The following is a 21,300-nucleotide window of genomic DNA, read 5'->3' as shown; positions in this document are numbered from 1 at the left end:
CTGTCCTATACATTCAGTGAAATATCATGAAATCTGTGTGATACAATAGTCATGGAAATGACTGTTTATTTTATTTGGAACTATACCAGAAAAAAGTACAATTCTTAATGGGAACGTGCTTGTTTTACCAGCGAAACTAAGTTCCTCTTTTTTCATTTGAAACGGCACACACAGTGCTGTCAATAAGTACTGCTGAGCACTGCCGCGCAGTGCCAATGCCAAAATCCATCTTTACACCTTTATCCATTTCTGACTGTATAAGCAAACAACTCTGCATTCTGGTACTTGTAGGTTCACCTTTTCCAACACTATAAGCATTACAAGTCCCAGCATGCATATTTTTGGTGAAGGCAACTACTATTACATTGGGAAGCTTGGAAATATGTTGCGCCCTATGGGTAGTACCGTAGGTGCAAGCCACTTTTTGACTTTGTCGGGCACCCACATACAGCGGGATTCAGGGACATTTCCAAGTTGCTGCAGGCGAATTATATTTCAGGATTGTCTGTGAGGACACCAATCGCTTTAACCAGTGGCATCTGTTTAAGACAGGGGTCTGCAACCTTGGGATCGCCGGATGTTGTAGGCTAAAACTCCCATCAGCCCTGACCAGCATAGTAAATGGTAAAGGATCATGGGAGATGTAGTCCAAGACCTAAAACATCCGTCTACGGTAATCTAACTAAAGAAAATATGAATTTGGATTCAGAAAAATTACAAATTTAAATGCAATGTGGTCATATTATGCAATTAGATCCCCCTCCTTTTCCCTGCACAATTACACAGTTGTCAACTGGTTCCATGGCACTATGAACACCCATGTGCAGTCCGGACTTTGTAACTAGCAACACTACCTTCTGGACATGAAAACTGCGACATGAGAACCCATGACTGGATGAGAGCAGTTAACGAGGGTTTATAGAGCAGCTGAGTCAGGGCTCATCTCTGCTCTGGTGAATGGGCAGAGGCCATGCTGAGAGAGTATGAGGGCGTTGTGGAGGAAAGAAAAGCACGGCAGACTGAAATAACTTATTAACATTGGCAGTGATGAGAGAGAAACACAGGATCCCAATATGGGTCTTTACCGCCAAACACTTCTGGGGAGATTCATTTGAGCTGTGTGGATAACACAGAGAGCTGCGCACGGGGGCGATTCATTTGAGCTGCGTGGATAACACAGAGAGCTGGGGCCACAGACCTTCCATTAAGGTGTTCCCAATTATTGCATAAGATCACAAAACGTGTCAGCAGGAGGACAGAGGTGCTCACATTTAACGCCACCATACGCGCCATAGACTATTCCTAAACACGTGTCTCAAAAGAGCGTCCCATTTATTTTCTTGTCATTTGCGGGTTTTGGGTTCTTCTACTGTCTCATCTGATACTTTCACTCTGTTCAATGGCCCGGCAAGTGCTTAGAAGCCAATCAGCATAGGCGCTTTACACGCAGGCCCATTCTTGTGCTCTCAGGAATAGGCAACAGGTGTGAACCTGTAGTACCAGCATACCTGGATGAACTGCTGCAAAGCATGCTGGACTCTGGCATTAAGACCCCTGACCTTGGGACTGTAAGCCAATGGCAGTGGCAGGCTTAGTGCTAGAGAGGGGGGCGAACGGTTCCTCGTTGGGCACTGTGTCATATTCCACGAGCTTGAAAGGGGGCACCAGGATCCCGGATAGGGGTGCAAAGAACTGGGGGTCACCCCTCCGCCCCTCCAGCTATGCCACCATACGGCACACACAGAAATGAATACACCTTTCCGAGAAGGAGCAACAGTCCATGGGGAAGACTACCGAGTTAAGGCATGTTTTAAGACCAATTCAAAAAACTGCTGTAGAGGACAACCCATGATTTCCCCACACAGGTGCCCTGAAGTGTTAATTAGCACATCTTCTATGCTCATGAAGTCACGTGGATAATTGTTCCTCTTTGACAGACATACAAAAAAGCCATAGAGGCGTTTCAAAATTAAAGCAACAGACACAGCTTATTATTTTTTTTTTAATGGGCAGCTAGCTCCACTAAATCTTTACATTTTAACAAGCTTATAAAACAAATTGTTTAAAAAAAGTTTTAAATTAATTTACATTTTTAATTTAGATATTTCCCGCTGAGCATTTCCATAGCAAAGAAGGTATATTTTGTTTTTTTCTCTCTTTGGTTTCATACCCGAAGGCCATATCTCGATAAATCCTTCTGTCTTTGATATATACATATATACAGCACAGTCCTGTGTAAGGAATGCAATTTTACAAAACAATGACTGATCAGTCGACCCAGATCCAAAGAGTACTACTGGGCGGGGTTAGGGGAGGGTAAACAATATTGAGAGGGGATTGTGGGAACAAAACGGTGAAGTTCATGCGGGCATTTTCTTTAGAAATGTGTTACCCTAAAAATATAACATTAACAATAATACACAAAAAGTTCTGTCTGCAGTCGTAAAGTGCAATTACTGCTGTGCAGTCATGTCAGGCTGCGATCGAGCGGGCGAAGTTCAAAGCAGACACCTCAAATTGGGGGCGGGTAGGGGGTGCAGATGGTAGGGAGGAATGCCAAAAGAGGCCACAGCTTCCAGGCGTCCAAGTGCATCAAGTAAATAAACCCTCTTTCCTCGCAGAGAGAGAAGCCTCCATCAGTCCATCAGGCGGAGTCCCATTTGTATAGTCAAGTCACGACCAGTCTTATTTTTTTTCTTCCTTCTCTTCTTTTAGCTGAGAATGTTCCAATGTGAAAAAGAGCAAATAAACACTGTCATGGCGCTAAGGAAGAGGAAACTGCATGGGCTGTAGGACGCGCTGCTCCTGTTGGAGCCTCTCTGGTGCTCTTCCAGGGACTCTGCGACTCTCGGCGCTGACGAAGCGCACTGTACGAGGGCCATTTGATAAGATGTGGCCCTTTTCTCAGGCCGGTCAGGGCTGGAGCCATCGCTGGGCCGCTGGCCGTTGTACAGCAGATATCGGCCCCTGGCATCCTGCTCCATCTTGAAGAGCTCATATTCCATGTGAGGCAGCCGGATGCCCAGCGCCACACAGCCGTTGGTGTGGGTGACGTCCTGCTCCACTCCCACCTGCCACGAGCCCTCTTCCCCACACTCATTCCCGTTGAAGACGTTCAGCAGAGAAGCAGTAGCCAGATCCATAGGCGTGACCTTCATGTGGTTGACTAGAAAGGAAAGAAAGACAGAAAAACCTGTAACCACGTGTTATTTCAACTCCAGGAATCACCAAATTCAGTCTTACAGCCAGTGAGGACAGCGTTTAATATAACTTTCAAGCCCCGCCGCCGGGGCGGACATGGTGTTTAATGGCCAGCCCAAGCTTTGGTAGGCCTGAGTGAAGCTAGGGCTTCAGTGTGGGCTGCGGGCCATTAAACAACATGTCCTCCCAGGCGGTGGTGTGTGAAAGTTATTCGCACCCTGGGATTTCCTGGACTGCGGATACTTTTCTTTTTTTTTTATTCCTACAGGATATTTGCTCAGTGCAAGCAGATCTCCTGTCGGAATGAAAATAAAAAAGTTGTAAAAAAATGGCTGCTGCAATAAACATAGAAAAGGGGACTAGGCCCCCTTTCGGATGTCGGCAGCCATAGAAAACATGTTAAAAAATGGTTGCTGTTATCCGAAAAGGGACCTAGTCCCTTTCCTGTTTTTATGGCGGCAGACATTTTTGTTTACAGTTTTTTTTCTTCACCTGTAGCAGGCGATGAAGGCACAATCGTGCCTGGGAATAGGCGGATTGTAATTGGTCAATCTGCCTTTCCCGGGTGCGAATATACATTTTACAATTCATGGTCCGAATAAAAATGTACCCAATGAACGCCACAAACTGAATTATACACTGCGGTTAAAATAATAGGTTCTGTTATTGGTCAACTCACACCCATTTATTGACTTTGGATTGATAAAAGGTTGAGTCAGCCCTGTCGAGATTAAAAATATCTGCTGCATACACTCAGCTATTTCAGTGGTAATTAAGATGTAAATGGAATTGCTTATGATGCAAATTATGATTTCAACTTGCAAGTGGAGCCGATGAGATCTCATTTCATTTTTAGGGGTGTGTAAGGGTGCCCCAGTGCACATGTGAAGAAACATCCGTTTTCTTCTGCTGATTTGTACAGCAACATTCCCCTGAACTCGAGCCTAAGGCGAGTGAACGGCTTGCATGTGGCGGGCGGGTAGAGGACCATTGCAAGCTCATCTTGGGAGGGTTGCCATCATCATCGTGGGTAGAGATCAGCAACTCTGCCACATAACCAGCATGTTCTCAGACAAATGTGGTTTCAAATGAATAGGAAAGGCTAGCAAACGCAATCCACAGACATGTTGACACAAATGCAGAATTTGTTTGCAGTAAATATCAAATAAAAGTTCCAAACAACCCGATACTCGCCAGCAAGGTCGAGTAACATGCAAATGGTAATCTCCTTGACTATGTGTGTGAGCGAGTAGCTGGAAACAGAAGTCATGACCAAGCTGTTTACGGTCAAGGGGTCTGCATACAGACCTCAGATATGGAGTCCTATATCCCTTTGGTCTAATGCCATTTTCCCCTTCACATATTTCTCATAGCTTTGGAGAGCAAGAGGATGGTAATCTATTGTGCCCAATTAAGGGAATAGAAAGGCCGCAGATGCATAGGCACATGACTATTACATTCATGGCTGGCAGTGCAGGCACTAATTAAAAAGCCAGAACCAAAGAATCACATGACCAGCAAACCAGAGACCTGTCCTTTCTTACAAAGAAAGTGTGCAGCTTCTTTAAATTCACCTCCAGTTCAGAGCCACATCAGCAAGGCATTGTGGGCATGCAAATTAGCTCAAATACAAGCATTTTTCTACTTTCACATTTCAGGTGAAAGAGACTTTTTTCAAGCTTTTTCAACTCCCCATAACTTTAATGGCGTTTTGTATACATGCCCCAATGATCCAACCACAAGGCTGTCCAGACTATACTGCACTGATGATCACTAATAAGTGTGAAACCAGCTATGTAGTTGTCTTGCAAAATGTCTTGGGTTATTTAAGCTATGTATAAAGTAGCACTGCCCTCTAAGATAAAAACAATTTCCTGGAGAAAAAAGGCTTGCATTTGAGGTAATGTTCATACCCACAATGCCTTGCCTATGTGGCTCTGAATGGAGGTGAACTTCCAGCGATGGCTACTAGGTGGTGTTGTGGAATGTGTGACTTGGCACACATGGATTATCCTTCTTTCACAGTTCAGGTGAAAGATTTTTTTTTTCAAGCCTGTTCAAACCCTCCATAACTTTATAGTTTTTTTTGTGTACATATAGCAAACAACAGACCTGTATATATACCCAAAATTTTACGCGGTTACCACCATGCACTGGAGCCATCTGCCCATATGATAGGTCCCGTGGGAAATTGAGTCTTCTATTTACTTTTTCACAGTTGCTGCTTTTTGTGTTGTCCCGCAATCGTGAGAAACCATAAAAGTTATTTTCTTCTTGGCATCACATGAAACATAATCAAACCATTCGCCTTTTTAAATTGTGTCCAATTTGTTTTTGAAATCAGGTTCACAGTTTGATTATGTACATTTCATATGTGTTTGCAAATGCAGAATCTTAATCAGTACATAATCAGTGCATGGTGCTGACCAAGTTATGATTGTTTTATGATGGAGGTGGCACAGTTGTAGTTGCTTTAGAAACGGATCCTAACTGCATTATTTTGTCTTCGGCCAATTATATCAGAGCTTTTCAGATCAAAACTGTTGATCTGCAAATTAATGTGTCAAAATATACATGAGTAAAAATACTGAAGAATTTGTGTGTTTTTTTCTCCAAAAACTGGTGGACAGATCTCCACCAAACTGAGCAAAACACTCCAGTTGGCTCATACATGCCAGCAAGTCATAAACATTTGGTGGAAATCTGCTCAGTGCATTTTTCATAGATGCGAGAAAAACTTCCACAGTTTGAATGGCGAAGGCAACTTTTTGGACTCCTCTAACTTTTGACCCCCAGGATGGACCGTCACGAACATTCTGTAAACAAAAAAAGAAGCGTGTGCATGCTTTTTTTGACAAAGCCTCATTCTCGTCCGTCAAATGAGTTTGCAGGTATTCACTATCCCATATTAACTGCTTTTAGCTAAGGAGTGTTGGTACTCTGCCAGTAAATATAGTGTAAAGCCTGCAGAAAGGTTCTGGTACATCACCAGTAAAGTATTGCAAATCCTACTGAGAAGTTCTCCTATGCTTCCAGTAATTGAAGTATTGAAAAGCCTACTGAGAATTTCTGGTAGGCAGCCAGTAAAAGTATTGCAAATCCTACAGAGAAGTTCTCGAACTCTTCCAGTAATTGAAGTATTGCAAAGCCTACTGAGAAGTTCTGGTACGCAGCCCGTAAAAGTATTGCAAATCCTACTGAGAAGTCCTTGTACTCTTGCAGTAAGCGAAGTATTGCAAAGCCTACTGAGAAATTCTGGTATGCAGCCAGTAAAGGTATTGCAGATCCTGCTGAGAAGTTCTTGTACTCGTCCAGTAATTGCTGAGAAGTTCTTGTACTCGTCCAGTAATTGAAGTACTGCACAGCCTGCTGAGAAATGCTGGTACTTTTTGAGTAAAAGGAATGCAAAGTTCTGGTACTCTTGCAGTAAAAGTATTGATGAGCCTTCTGAGGCGTTCTGGTACTCTTCCAGTAATTAAAGTATTGCAAAGCCTACTGAGACATTCTGGTACTCACACAGTAAAAGTATTGGAAAGCCTGTTGAGGAATGCTGGTATTCTTCCAGTATTGCTAAGTCTGCTGAGAAATACTGATGATCTTCCAGCAAAAGTATTTCAAAGCCTGCTGTTAAGTGCTGGTACTCATATAAAAATAGTGTAGGTACTTAAAAGCCTAAATCCTCCCACCTGTTAGGGATATTATTTAAGTCAAGCACCATGCCAAGCCATCTTTTCACACCAATCATTACCGTTGATGTCGCCCCGGCTATTTTTATTGGTTTGCATATTTTTTATCACAGTATAATTTGAAATGCGTTTCTTGGAATGAGTTCAACGTCACTCTGTTGTTGCGCCGCCAGCGCCACAGAACAGCATGTTTTGAGACAATTGTGTTTTGGGATTGGTTGTTTTATTGTGCTGCTAGTCCTCTCTCCAGCAGCAGCAGAGAGGAAGCCTGATTGAGCAGTGATGAAAGAAGAAGCACCAGGGCCTTGGAACCCTGATGCATCTGCAGGATGTTTGTGTAAAGGAAAATATAGCCATAACCTTCCCAACAAGGAAAGAGTGGCCACATTTAGTACAGTATCCAACTGTGCTAAATGCAGTGCGGATCTGCTATTCCTGGATAAATAAACACAAAGTTTTTTTTAGATGACTCTGCCCATCTCACTGCTAGCAATCAAGTGGAACATTATTTCTAATATAGAGGATTGTCGTTGGCCATATCACCAAAAGTGTAAAATCCTGTTACACAATTCAATCAATGATTTGCATGACAACATTGTAATTGTTTTTATCGTATAAACTCCCTATTAATGCCATCTTTTGTTATATCTATCTCTCTCTCTATAAATATATATATAGCTACCTGTAAGGGGCCCTCCGGACATTACTGGCTACATGACATTTGGATCCCCCTCGGTTCTAAACAACCCACTCCTTTCCCTGGATTTCAGTCGCTTTACACATGAGACGGTTACCTGAAATCGGCAACACAGCAATGTGGTCTTAGAAGGACCGGACAAAGCTCATCTTAAGCATCTTGACATGAGGAACAAGACCCGAAGGCCTCGAAAACCAAATTTGAAGGCCCTAGGATGCACCGTTTCTGAGATATTTGCCAGGGTGAGGCGACAGGTGGGGAGAGCTCACAGAAGGTCCCAGTATGCTGCTGCACGCCAAATCTCGCCTCCCCTCCACGTCTCCTCCAGGGTATGTCAGTCCGCCACACACGCCCATTCCCAGTGCACTTTACTGCAGAGTGCATATCACATCAAGCGACAAGCGACTCGGAACAGCGACCTACAGGATCATTGAATTTCAACAATTGATTAGAGTCTTACCATGTCTCTCTACAGAACCTGTACTGATTCTGGGTACTTTTTTTTGCTAGCGTATTATAAAACAGGGGTGGAATTGCCGACCAATTGAAAAGTGAAATTGTCACGTCAGAAATGTGTAAGCACCACTGAAATTCATTATGTAAAATGTTTCCTCATGCACAATCACTGCGCAGTTATACTGAAAGCCTGGCTGGGGCTAATAGCAATAGGCAGAACAAATGCTTTTCAGACCCGTGCAAAAAACCTCTCCCAATGCCAGAGAAAGTAGATAGCAGTCTATGTTTCTGCCATCCGACTGCGAATGTATTCTCAGATGGTTTCCAATGCAGAACCTGAAGCTTGAGAAAGACGTGTATTAATATTTCTCATAGTTGAAATGTTCCTTTGGAGACAAAGGCTACATTCACAGTCTGCCTGATGCAAACATGTCACCCATGAACCTCTTTCCTATCCGTTGTATCACTGTCCCCAGGTTTTCCGAATGGAGCGCCCATCTCTTGACATTATGCTCTTTGTTGAAGCATTTTCTGCTGCTCTTCTACCCACAGTTTCCAAGGAGAATTGCATGTTCCTTATGTGACATTCCACTTCCGCAGTTTCCAGGTATAAGTCTGGAGCCCAGTTCAAGCCGAGACTTGCCTTATGACCGCGCTGGATAAAAACATGTCTGCTATGTTTCTGTGGAAGTGTTTTTGGCCTCTGAAAAATCACTTCAAAGCGTGTCATTACCTTTCTGACAACTTGATGGATTAGATCACGAGTTACGCGCGCTCCTATGACAGCGCAGCAGCCTCCTCTTCACAAGTTCGAATCCCGGCAGAGCCAATTTAGGCTTCCATCCTTCCAAAGATGATAAAGTGAATACCCATAAGGGGGGAATATTAACACCTAATTACAGCGCTTAAAGGCAGGAGAAATGGGGTATGAATGAACGCTGAATGGAAATGTACGGTGTAAATGTAGAAGAGCATTTTTATCTGCAGAATTTACAACAAAAATTTAATTATTTTTTGTGAAAAGCAAAAAGCATTCCCCGAGGATGGCCTTCTAAAAAATTCACACACAAGGCTAAACATCTTTTTAGATTTTTACTTTGAAGATTTGGCAAAACAACACGAAATCAGTGTATATGCTTTGTTGTTGGACAACACGCACATAAGACGCGTTCAAGCATACCAGTGCCCCCGGTGCCTGGTGCAACAGGCTGAACTGCATGCGCTGACTTTGGGACATATGCGGTGCCCCCGGTGCCTGGTGCAACAGGCTGAACTGCATGCGCCGACTGTGGGACATATGTGGTGCCCCCGGTGCAACAGGCTGAACTGCATGCGCCGACTTTGGGACATATGCGGTGCCCCCGGTGCCTGGTGCAACAGGCTGAACTGCATGCGCCGACTGTGGGACATATGTGGTGCCCCCGGTGCAACAGGCTGAACTGCATGCGCCGACTGTGGAACATATGTGGTGCCCCCAGTGCCTAGTGCAACAGGCAGAACTTTATGCGCCGACTGTGGGACATATGCAGTGCCCCCAGTGCCTAGTGCAACAGGCTGAACTGCATGCGCTGACTGTGGGACATATGTGGTGGCCCCGGTGCCCACATTGAGGTCGCCTTAGAATCAGGCAACATGATCTCGCCGTGGGGTTGAAGCCAGGCAACCCTTTTAGAAAGTCCTAGGCATTCCTTTAATTTTAACTTCTTTCTGAAAGAATGGCACGTTTACCATACAATCCCTGACGCTAATGAGACCGGAAGAACAACTGTAGGGAAAGGTGGAACATAGGGGCTGTTTTCATCAAAGACTTCTGAAAGCAGAAAGCGAGAAGGGCCAGAGGCCGGTGTTGCCAGCTTATTTAATGACTCGGTTAGCAGTGACAGAGAAGCCATTCCTGCTTTTTAGTTGCCCAGACCAACCTGCTAGCAAGAATTCCAGAGCCACATGTGATCTGAATTCCTCCAGAACAATCACATTTTCCAAGATTAGAGACTCAAAAACTTAAAAGCAAACAACCACGATCAGTGACTAAACTACAAACAGTGCTTGCTACTAAAGACGCTATCACCTCAATGACTTTGGGGGTGGGGAAGGCCTTTATATGTATAAGGAGGCCTCCTTCCGGCAAAATCCCGGATTACAGATTGACACTAGGATGCTGTGTTGGAGAAGTTGGATCAACAAAGGGCTATTGCTAATGAGAGATATTTGGTGCGAGGAAGAAATGTTTTCCTTTGAATTTTTACAGAGAAAATTTGCATTACATAGACGGGAGCGAAGGAGATATAATTTGTTAAAGAGCCTGATGTCTGAGAGACGACAAATGCTTGATATACCTCTACTGGAGAGGCCTGAGAGATATGACTTTCTTAAGGTTGCTCCATCTGTGGTGTCAGGTTTTATGAAGCTCTTCCTGGCTGAGAATAGCGCAAAAGTGTCTTGGGATAAATTGAGAATTGCTTGGTCCGAAGAATTAGGAATGGTAATTTCAATGAAGGATTGGGAATCTGCGCTATATTCAGCAAAGGATCTTGGGGCGTTTGTTTTGGACTCCTGATAAGATTTGTAGACTCGGATTAAGTGTTGATGATAAAAGCTGGGGAAGTGCCAAGGAAAAGGGCACTATGCTACATATGCCGTGGGATTGTATAAGTGTTAAGGGTTTTTGGAGTGACATTCTACATAGGGTTGATATAGTCTGGAATACGACTTTCCCAAGAACACCTTTAGCTGTGCTATTGAAATCTCCGAGCGGTACTCGCCACTTAAGCTATGCAACGTTATGTTGGGTTAATAAAGTCCTTTTGGTGGCGACCTGACAAATTCTGCGTCTCTGGAAAAGGAGACAAAAGCCATGTGTAGAAGAATGGCTAGTGAAGGTGCAGCTTCTTTCACGTTTTGAAAAAAATTTAATTTTATACATTGCATAGAGAAGAATCTTATAAAGAACAATGCAGTGTTTTTAATTAGGTTTATGCTTGCACTTTGACAGGGCAGGTTTTAATTGCATTTTATGTTTCAATTTGGGATGGGAGGTTTGGTCGGGGGAGGGATGTTAGTACTGTCTAGTGTCTTTTGTATTTGTATGTAATGTATATACTAACATTGACATAATGTACACGGTTTGATAATCAGACTGTTGTTGGTAATACTTTAATCACTTTGTTATATTTTCATCTGAGTTTTGTTTATACTGTACTGTTATGCTCTATTGGTGCTCTGATTATTAATTTGCTGTACGCTTCCTTTGATGACATATTGTAATTGCAGAAAAGTTAAATAAAGTTTATAGAAAAGAAATCATTTTTTTTTTAAAGCAAAGTGTTCCCTGACCACTACAAATACATTTCTAAGGTGCAGCTTGCGTACAGGGGCGATAGGGCGGTTTTGAAATAGGAGATTACATTGAATTCGAAATTCATCAGAAAACATTTTAAACGACTTTTGGACCAAGTATATGTGGGGTTGGGTATAGTCCAATAACTAATGTGTGGGGGTTAAGGGATAGCAACAGGGGGTCTCCCCCCACATATATTTGTGGCAAAATCTATCACAGAAAAATTGATGTCATCTTTTCAACCAAATCACATAGAAGCGTACAGGGGGAGCATGATTTCTACATAGGAGCAATAGCGTGGTGCCTAGTGGAAGTCTATGTGGTTCTGTGCTGACAGACATAGGGGCAATAGCGTGGAGCCTAGTGGTAGTCTGTGTGGCTACGCACTCACACACATAGGCGCAATAGCGTGGTGTCTAGTGGTAGTCTATGTGGCTCGACGCTCAAAGACATATGCGCAATAGTGTGGTGCCTAGTGGTAGTCTATGTGGCTCCATGCTCACAGACATAGGCGCAATAGTGTGGTGCCTAGTTGTAGTCTATGTGGGTCCGTCCTCACAGACATAGGTGCAATAGCGTGGTGCCTAGTGTTAGTCTATGTGGTTCTGCACTCACAGACATAGGCGCAATAGCGTGTTGCCTAGTGGTAGTCTATGTGGCTCCGCACTCATAGACATACGCGCAATAGCGTGGTGCCCAGTGGTAGTCTATGTGGCTCCGCACTCATAGACATACGCGCAATAGCGTGGTGCCCAGTGGTAGTCTATGTGGCTCGGTGCTCACAGACATAGGTGTAATAGCGTGGCGTCTATTGGTAGTCTAATTGGCTCTGCGCTCATAGACATAGGCGCAATAGTGTGGTGCCAAGTGGTAGTCTTTGTGGCCCTGTGCTCACAGACATAGGCACACTAGCGTAGTGCCTAGTGGTAGTCTATGTGGCTCCACAGGCATAGGCGCAATGGTGTGGTGCCCAGTTGTAGTCCATGTGGCTCCATCCTTACAGACATCGGTGCAATAGCGTGGTACCTAATGACAGTCTATGTGGCTCCACGTCCACGTTCACAGACATAGGTGCAATAGCATAGTACCTAGTGGTAGTCTATGTGGCTGCACGCTCCCAGACACAGGCGCAATAGTGTGGTGCCTAGTGGTAGTCTATGTGGCTGCACGCTCACAGGCATAGGCGCAATGGTGTGGTGCCCAGTTGTAGTCCATGTGGCCCCATCCTTACAGACATCGGTGCAATAGCGTGGTACTTAATGACAGTCTATGTGGCTCCACGTCCACGTTCACAGACATAGGTGCAATAGCATGTTACCTAGTGGTAGTCTATGTGGCTGCACGCTCCCAGACACAGGCGCAATAGTGTGGTGACTAGTGGTCGTCTATGTGGCTCCACGCTCACAGACATAGGCGCAGTAGCCTCCAACTCCAAAATGTTGAAGCAGCAGAATTGAGACATACGAGGTAACGGGCTTGTGGGCACTTCGCAATAATTAAGGCCTGCATGCAGTGGGCAAGTGTCATTATTTCTCCAGTTATGTAGCACTACTCAATTTACAGAATTGTACAAGCAGGAAGAACAGGTCAGAAAAATTAAATACATGTAAATTAGTGATTGAATGCACACAAACAAAGGAATGTATTTAAATTAACTGTTGGCCCTTTCCATATACAAAAAAGCTAAATAGTTTGGTTTGATTCGAGTTGTAAAGAGTACTTTTCTCACCTTTGAAAACAAATTCAGTACCGCCCATCACTTTGGACGAGTGCACGCCTCTGCTGTAGCGGCCCTTGGCGTAGATGGTAAAGGTGGGATGCTTGCAGATGGGGTCCGAATAGTGATAATAGTGACCCTCCCAGGTGTTGTTATTGTCATGGAAGATGAAATGCCGGGTCAGGAAGAGCACCTCGGGGCGGACTTCACAGCGCTGGCTCACCCACTCGCCGTGCAGCCCTATGGTCAGGTCGGCTTTCGGCGGCAGGATTGGCGGGTGATGCTCATCAGAGCGGTAGATTATCCTGCAGGCAATGCAGCTGTGGTCGTGATTCTAGGGGGAAAAAAACAACAATGTCAATGAACATGAGGAACAAAAAAACAACTGTAAAGTATTTAACAGAAGACACATTCTCCACAGAGACCTACAAATAACACAGCCACCTAGGCCCTCACCACAACTCTTCAATTCACCCTGGATTCAAAGCAAGCTGTGGGTGTACACATTTTCAACAAATAATCACTTTTCTTTTTAAAAAATAATGATTTCAGGTAAAACCCCAAAATCTCAGAATAATGTCAAAATCAAACATACCCAGAGTCAGTATACCAGGTCAGAGATGAGTCTTTCTACAATGTCTATTGAAGGAGAGAAATAAGCAGAGTGTGTGTGGCATCAAGAAATCCGAGGCATGGGACTGTAAATTCAGCACTTTGACGGACAGTCTCAGTTATATTACATGGCCAGTTGGATGTATCTTTGTGTCCAAAACAGTCATTTTTGGTTGTTTGCACTTCCATCAATAATGGTGTTTGGGGTGCCGGGGTCAGCTCATTCTTGCTACCGTAGTAGCACGGTGAAACACCACTTGGTAACAAGGGCCCAGGGTGCAATAACAGTCACATTTCAGAACATTCGCTTGATAGTTGGGAGTTCTGTGTGGAACCCCTCCCATATGGTCATCTCGTCCACTCACGGTGTACTCTAGGCGTTTCCAGTCTCTCCTACTTCAATACATATCCTACACGGATTTGCATAGAAAGTGCATAGCCCGAAGGAGGTCATCGATGCCACTGGTATGCCCTGATGAAGACTGATAATTCCTACCCTGCTTTTAAATGCCCGACACCATGAAGCCTTTTTTAGGCTCTAACGATACTTTTCTTAAAAAAGGCTTCCTGGGCATGGGGGCAAATTCTGCCAACTGTGATTTAGGGCTTTGGGGGCACCTTTCTAAACTCGGCCAAAAAGTTCTGCAAGTTTTTTGTGGCTCATCTAGTAGTAGCAGAGGTAAAGCAGTTAAGGTGGCCTCGCGGGAGGGGAAAAGGTGGACAACAAGACAAGAATGCGCGGTGAAGGAGTATTCACTTGAATAAAGAAATGTGCACAGAGGTATTATGAAACGCGTTGGTGCAAGTTAAAGGTAAATTATCTGGTTTCAACATGTCTCCCCTAGCAGTTGTGGCATGCTCTTCACAACATGAGTGTTCTCCAGGGGCTGGTCATGCGCCACTTGAGAGATGCCCATGCAGGGATGGCAGACTTGTGGCACAGAGCTTTGGTTCCACTGGCAACAGGAATTTCTGGAGTTGATGTGGGGACAGAGTCAGAGGCAAGTGTTTGCCCTTGTCAGGATGTGATGAAGTCCTTTCTATGCATTGGATACAGTGCAGGAAGTGACAACAGAGCTGAACCGGATGCAGTCAGCAGAGTGTAGGCACCACAGCAGTGGAACAGGTGTCCTCCATGTTGGCTGTTGCAGAGGAGATGAGGGGGCATATCCTGGTGTCTTTGGCCGCTGTCACCTGGTTCAGGGGTGTTTAACTGCAGGCCATAGAATCTGCCAGTGACAAGACATCTCAGTGACTGAGCTCTCGCCTCTTCATCATCTAGGTCAGAGCTGTGGTGACCGAGCCAAGCAAGGTATGTTGGCAAACACAGAGTTCAAAGCTCGCGACTTGGCTGGTCATGGCAAGAGAGCAACGCCACATATGGCCGCTTCAGAAGATGTGCAGCCATTGGACTGGAATTGCACAGGGGCTCCCTGTAAGGGAGGAGGTAGGGGATGGAGGTATTAGAAACCCCCCTCTGCCGAGAACACCACGCGGGAGGATAGGGGTTTCGAGGTTAAGGGATTAAGCCGTTGGAAGCGCCGGAGAGGGGTTTGGTGGGTGGGTAATGGAGGGTTGGTGATTCGATTAGGTATGATTCGGTCGAATCACAGAGAACGGACATGTGCCATGCTGTCTGATTGGGTAAGTTGCTGCGATGAGTGGGCCACAGTGTTGGTGTTGGGAGTGGGTTCTGTGTACTTTAGTGGCAATCATCATAGAAAGCTGCACAGCCTTTTGCAGGATGTTTGTTGCTTGGGATATTCCTGCCTGTTCACCTGATGTGGGCTTTTGTGCTGGCCATGATGATTGAGGTTCTACGGTTAACATTACTACTCCCATGTTTGCTCGTCTTGTATAGGGCGGATGTTCTGCTTTGATTTCAGTGACGTAGAGGTGGGTCTCATTGCTATCTGCATGGCCGTTGCCGTGGTCAGAACGGTGTTGGTGCCTTTCTTATGTTCGGCTGTACAGGTGGTTTGGGGCGATGACAATGTAAGGGGTCAACTTGTTGTACCGATAACTTTATGGGCATATTTTCTTTATTTTTGGCTCTGCAGAATCGGTCACATTGTGACCCTGCTAGGTACATATCACCCCGCAGAGAGTTGCAATGCACTGCAGAGCTAGTATAGATGTTTCTTTGATTATATTGGAGATTGTTTCCAGAGTCTTCCTATGCCTACACACGATTGTGTCATTGCAGCTTTGTAAATTTGTTCCGATCAAGTATACAACTAGAGCTTTAATTGGGCAGAAATGGACCCCATGCAGGGTTTAATCTTGGGTGGCTTGATGCAGTGTCGCACTAGGGCACATAAACACCCGCAGGTTTCCCCATGCCGCCCTGGCATGTCCTTCAATACCTGGAAAATGCACGAGGAACCAACCGGATGTGTTAACCCGTCAGGGACTACACAGGCACCTAAAGTATTCATTTATTGACTCGCCTCCTTCTACATTCCAATGCCTCCCAGTATTGAGGCGCTAAGCCCGTCCGCAACAGCCCAAGACTCGCGTTTTGAAGATCTTATTCGATTCTTTGTTGACATCCTTGCAACTCTGCACTCTGAGCTATGACTCCTGACTGATCAATTTCCTTAGTGCAGGCAAGTGCAGACCTGGTCTTCCTTTCAACCCAGATACCTTCAAGCCTTGGCTCGCCAAATGTCTGGACTAGAATTCCCTCCAGCCCTAGCCAGCACAATCAATGGGGAAAGATCATGGGAGGATGTAGTACAAAACATCTGGCGGTCTGCTGTTTCCATGTCCCTGACATGTGCAAGGCTGTTTTTGTCCTTTGACCTCTAATCATGCTATCCACTCTAATCTGCCACTTATAAGTCTCTAGAGTGCTGTGTTCGGTGCTGTATGCATACATTGTGAATAGAAGGTTTCTCAGTGGGCATCCGGTTGTCAACAGGAAACTATAGTTGGCTCCTTTGCCTCGAGCTGACCAAGCACCGGAAGGGAAACCTCCTTAAAAGAAAGTATGTGCAGTCCCTTTCCTCAGCCCACTCTGGGCATCCTGATTTGGAGGGATACTTGTAATTAACTCTGATCATCAAATTTAGCACCAATATAGAACACTAAGGACTCTGTGGTGTCAGGAGTTACAGCATTTTCCCCTTCCCTCCAACCACTCAGACAGTACTAATGGTGACACCAGAGGGCTTAATTTAATTTAAAGACCCGAGAGTAATTGCTTCTGCATCTCTCCGTTTCATATCTGTGCCTTAAAACTGGTATACGTGTGCGTTGGATGGGCTCGAAGTAAAGTACCTAGGTTGCTAGCCAGGCTTTGCGGAAGGCTGGGACTTACTTTTGCAAATGAACCATCAGGTCTGCAGGAAATCATGGTAAAAAAACAGCTCACACAATGCTGAACTGTTTCACACCCAACATATGCATTATTGTGTAGGGTGAACATATAGACAGTCTGTGCAATGTGTTTTGGTTGCACAAAGCCAAATTTGCTGTGTTGCGTTGCAATGGGGAAACGCTTTGCAGGGTGTTGGACAAACAATTCACAATGAGCGAGGGAATCATCTATCCAACAAATAGTACAATCCAGTCATGGTTTCAGGGTATCCACAAAGACTATGCATGAGAGGCATTTGCATACTTGTTCATTCAGAGAACCCGGATGGATTTGTCCCTCTGCTGGATTGACAAGTCCAGCCTCTGTCAAATCGTTCCAGGTGTGTGTGTAGTGATAGAGGCATGGCATCCGTGGTATTGAAATAGGCTGCTCGTAAGCAGGGGCTCTGTTATGGGCCATTAAGATGGAGTTGAAGACTGAGGCCAGCAAGGACATTTATCAAGGCGTATAGGCCCATAGCACCCAATACAGCCCAAGGGCCGGGCCTATTATAAGCAGTGTTGCTCTTTCAAGTGAAAGAAAGTGTCATAAGGACTTGGCGGATACAAGTAATGCTTTTATATGTATGTATGACCAGAAATTTAGCATTCTCTACTTCCTAAGGATAATGCCCACGGGGCTTTTGGTATTTACAGTAATATAACGAGCAGGGGCCAGTTCATAATAGCTAAGTCTGCGGGGGCAATCATGGGGAATTGGCTGAGGGCATCTGTGCACGGGCCTTTAGTATACAAATCTGCCTGGGTAATTGCAGAGAATTGGCTATGGGAATGTTTCGCTGACGGCATCCTCCCGCCCCCCATTTCACTTGCATTATCTCCTCTTTATTCTGCACTTCCTTTCCCACCCTAGCACTTCACATTTTGCGCTGACTGGCACCCCCTCCCCCTGCTCACACTTCTTGTTACTGTACTTGCACGATCCGTATGTCACAAGTCCTAGTAGGACTGTCATTGTTATGTTTCTCCCTTGTCCCCCACCCTCTTTATTTGTCTTGTGGTGCCTTGAAACTTCATTTGTTGTATAGGCGCATTACAAATATCCCAAAAATAAATACAATAAAATAAATAATGTATGTGGGAATCCTAAATGGCTAATGCAGGTGGAATGTCACATGGTTACATTTGTAGGCACCAGTTGTCGTGGAGTTAAAAGGAGCTCCAGTTAGAAGTCTGTGCTAAGGCTTTACCAAACCCCTCTTCAATCTCCTGGACTCCATCGGCATCTCCTACACGAACTATGCCGATGATACACACATAGTAGTACCCCTTTCTGGCAACTACTTGGAAGACTTGCTCGCCCTCAACTCAATCTACTCAGTTATCCAGGCCTGGATGGCATTTAACGGCCTATACCGAGTTAAAAGGAGCTCCAGTTAGAAGTCTGTGCTAAGGCTTTACCAAACCCCTCTTCAATCTCCTGGACTCCATCGGCATCTCCTACACGAACTATGCCGATGATACACACATAGTAGTACCCCTTTCTGGCAACTACTTGGAAGACTTGCTCGCCCTCATCTCAATCTACTCAGTTATCCAGGCCTGGATGGCATTTAACGGCCTATACCTCAACGACGAAAAGTCAGAGATCCTCATGGTCAGACCCCACTCGGTTCTAAACAACCTTGCCCCCCAATATAGAATCTTTAACATTGACAACCTCATGATATCAGTCGCCACCTCAATAAAGACCCTCAGGGTCTACCTTGACTCCTCATTCTCTATGACACGACAGATCAATGTCATGGCTTCATCAGCCGCTTAAACCACAAAGTTGATCAACATTGCAAGACCTTTCCATGCCCCCGACAACGGCCTCACAATAGGATTATTGCAATGTCCTCTTCGTCGGCACCTCTGCTCAAAACATCCACAAACTACAAGTCATTCAGAAAAATGCCAACCAAGCAGCCCTCAACATCCCTAAAATGGACCACATAACCGAGGCATGAAGGAATACCCACTGGCTACCTATCATGCAGAGGATTATATTCAAAACACTCTCTATCACGCACCGATGCCTCTCCAACGCGGCACCTCCTTATCTATTGCAAAGCTGTGTCAGAACCAAGGCAACTAGACCCACCAGGAGAGCCGACTTACACAAACTTATCATACCCAGATATAAGCGAGCCAAAAGTGGAGGCGCCAGTCTCCCACAGTTGCCGCTCTTCAATGGAATGCGCTCCCATCTTACGTAAGTGCCGAAAAATAGTATAGGGCCTTCAGAAAAGCCTTGAAAACACCTAATGCGTACTTTGGTGCCGTCTTCACCTGCACGTGACTGTGATGTGATATGATAGGTAATTTATAACGTGCTTAATACCCAGAGGTTTCTAAGCGCGGACACAGGGATCGAAACCTGTGTTGCTCCGTGTCATATTGCTTCCAAGGCGAGCACGTTGCCACTGAGCTATCCTGCCAAGACATGAGAACCTGGTTGTAGCAGTGCCTCTTTGCCTTTGGGTGTTGCACGCTTAATACATGCAAAGCTAAATAAATAAGGTAACCAGGCTCTTGAAAACTACAACCAGAAGCCAAATATCCCCCAGTTATTTCGATCCTTCCATTCCATACATGACCTGCTATAGACTTCTTTGCCATCTGGTCGGTCTGTGAAATATATTAATCTATATATGAGAGATAACATACTTAGCACTAAAATCCAGCTTAGTGCGCTAGCCCTCTCACCCCATTACGCCCATCAGGCAAGAATCTCATCCAGTAATGTGTTGCCACAATCGCCGTGACTGACACAAGTGCCACACAACTCTCTCCTAACCGGAAGGAATTCACTCTGATCCGGTAGCGCGCTCTAGTTTATGATTGGACAAAGGAGCTGTTGGCATATTAGGAAACACCAAACACCGGCCCAGTCGGGGGGAAAAAGCAAGTGTCCCTCAATTGTCACCACTGTTGTCAGGCGCCTGATTGTGGAGCGCTAATGTATTCAGTGCCCCTCGCGTGCGCCGCTGCCCACAATGGGATCAAACGGCATGAACGTGGCCGGGTGGGATGAAAGCAGAGCCCTGCGCCACAATACGAAAGCCTGCTCTGTGTTTGCTATTCACTGCGGAGCGCTGTTTGCCTACACTCATCTGCAACATGAAAGCGATACTGTATTCAGACGGGGGCGAGGCGCGCCCCTGTGCACCCCCCCGAGTCCCAACACACTTAGAACTGGAGAGAAAGGAACGGGGCAATTGAGAGCTCTGTGTCTGCAAGTGTCGCACACCGGGGATGTTGGTCACATTGGCTGCAGAAGTGGTTCACCGTTGCCTGCAAATGAAAAGCCAGCCAATACGGGCAGGGCGCTCATCTTTCCGGCACCAAGAACTGCTCGACTCCCTGTAGTGATTGCCACCATAGCAGAAACAACAGGAGCCAAGCACTTACTCATTTCATTTGTTGATAGCGCTGAGACCAGTAAGTAGCGTGGCGCTAGAGTGGGTTACGCTATGGTGAATACATTGTCAATGGAAGGGTTACATTGTGATTAGAATAGGTTACATTACACGCAAGACAAGGCAGCACCGCAGCAGTTATTTAGGTGTATTTGTTAAATAAATGTTAAATAATAGTTTTAACTTTTTTTTAACGAAAGATCGGGTAGGAGGCATCTTGTGAGATACAAGGCGGGAGCGCATTCCAGAGAGTGGGGGTGATGACGGTGAAACTCGCTCCTCCTGCTGAATCTTGGTGTCGCTAGAGCGCAGGCTGGGCTTTTTTGGGTGAGGCAAGAGGGAGCACTTGGGTGAACTTGCCACCTGTGCAGCCACCTGTGGCTAGTTTCGGTCGAAACCGAAGTGTCTAGCTCTTTCCTTCAGGGTTCACTTTATTGGCACCGGGAGCGCCGACTTAGCCCCCCCCCAAAACAAAATGTTTCATTGAGAGCATAGGGACTCTTACGCAGATGGCCCTTCCCGGTATGCAGATGGCCTTTCCTAGGCGGTGGGGGTCCCGGAGCACCTGTGTACTTGGCGCCCTGGATTGGCACAATTGTATTTTTGCGTTGTGTGGTTGCCATAAAAGGCCGTCTTGCACATGAAAGGATTACATGGCCCGTGAGACCAAAGCGAAGAATGTATACTTTTTAGTCTGTTTTCCATGTATCTCCCTTATTCTCTCCCTAAGGGTTTGCTGACATCCTACTGGGGAAAGGGGTAAATACAAGCCCCACATGCTGGTAGTGGTGCTGGTAGAAGCCGAGAGT

The 21,300-nt window shown here is 45.5% G+C and overlaps 1 protein-coding gene across 1 annotated transcript in view; it reads right to left on the bottom strand.

The window, feature by feature from the left end:
* Positions 1 to 1,988: 1,988 nt before the first annotated feature.
* APCDD1 (APC down-regulated 1) overlaps positions 1,989 to 21,300 on the bottom strand; it is a 76,663-nt gene continuing 57,351 nt past the window's right edge. Inside the window, exons 4-5 of the mRNA XM_069613377.1 lie at positions 13,107 to 13,428; positions 1,989 to 3,166 (exon numbers count right to left, since the gene is read on the bottom strand). Coding sequence (XP_069469478.1) covers positions 2,712 to 3,166; positions 13,107 to 13,428 — 777 coding nt within the window. The 3' untranslated portion in view covers positions 1,989 to 2,711. The remainder of the gene's footprint in view (positions 3,167 to 13,106; positions 13,429 to 21,300) is intronic.

The sequence above is a fragment of the Ambystoma mexicanum genome, chromosome 5p, assembly GCF_040938575.1.
Source record: "Ambystoma mexicanum isolate Mex_15411 chromosome 5p, UKY_AmexF1_1, whole genome shotgun sequence".
NCBI lineage: Eukaryota > Metazoa > Chordata > Amphibia > Caudata > Ambystomatidae > Ambystoma > Ambystoma mexicanum.
This window is presented reverse-complemented; position numbering and strand designations above follow the sequence as displayed.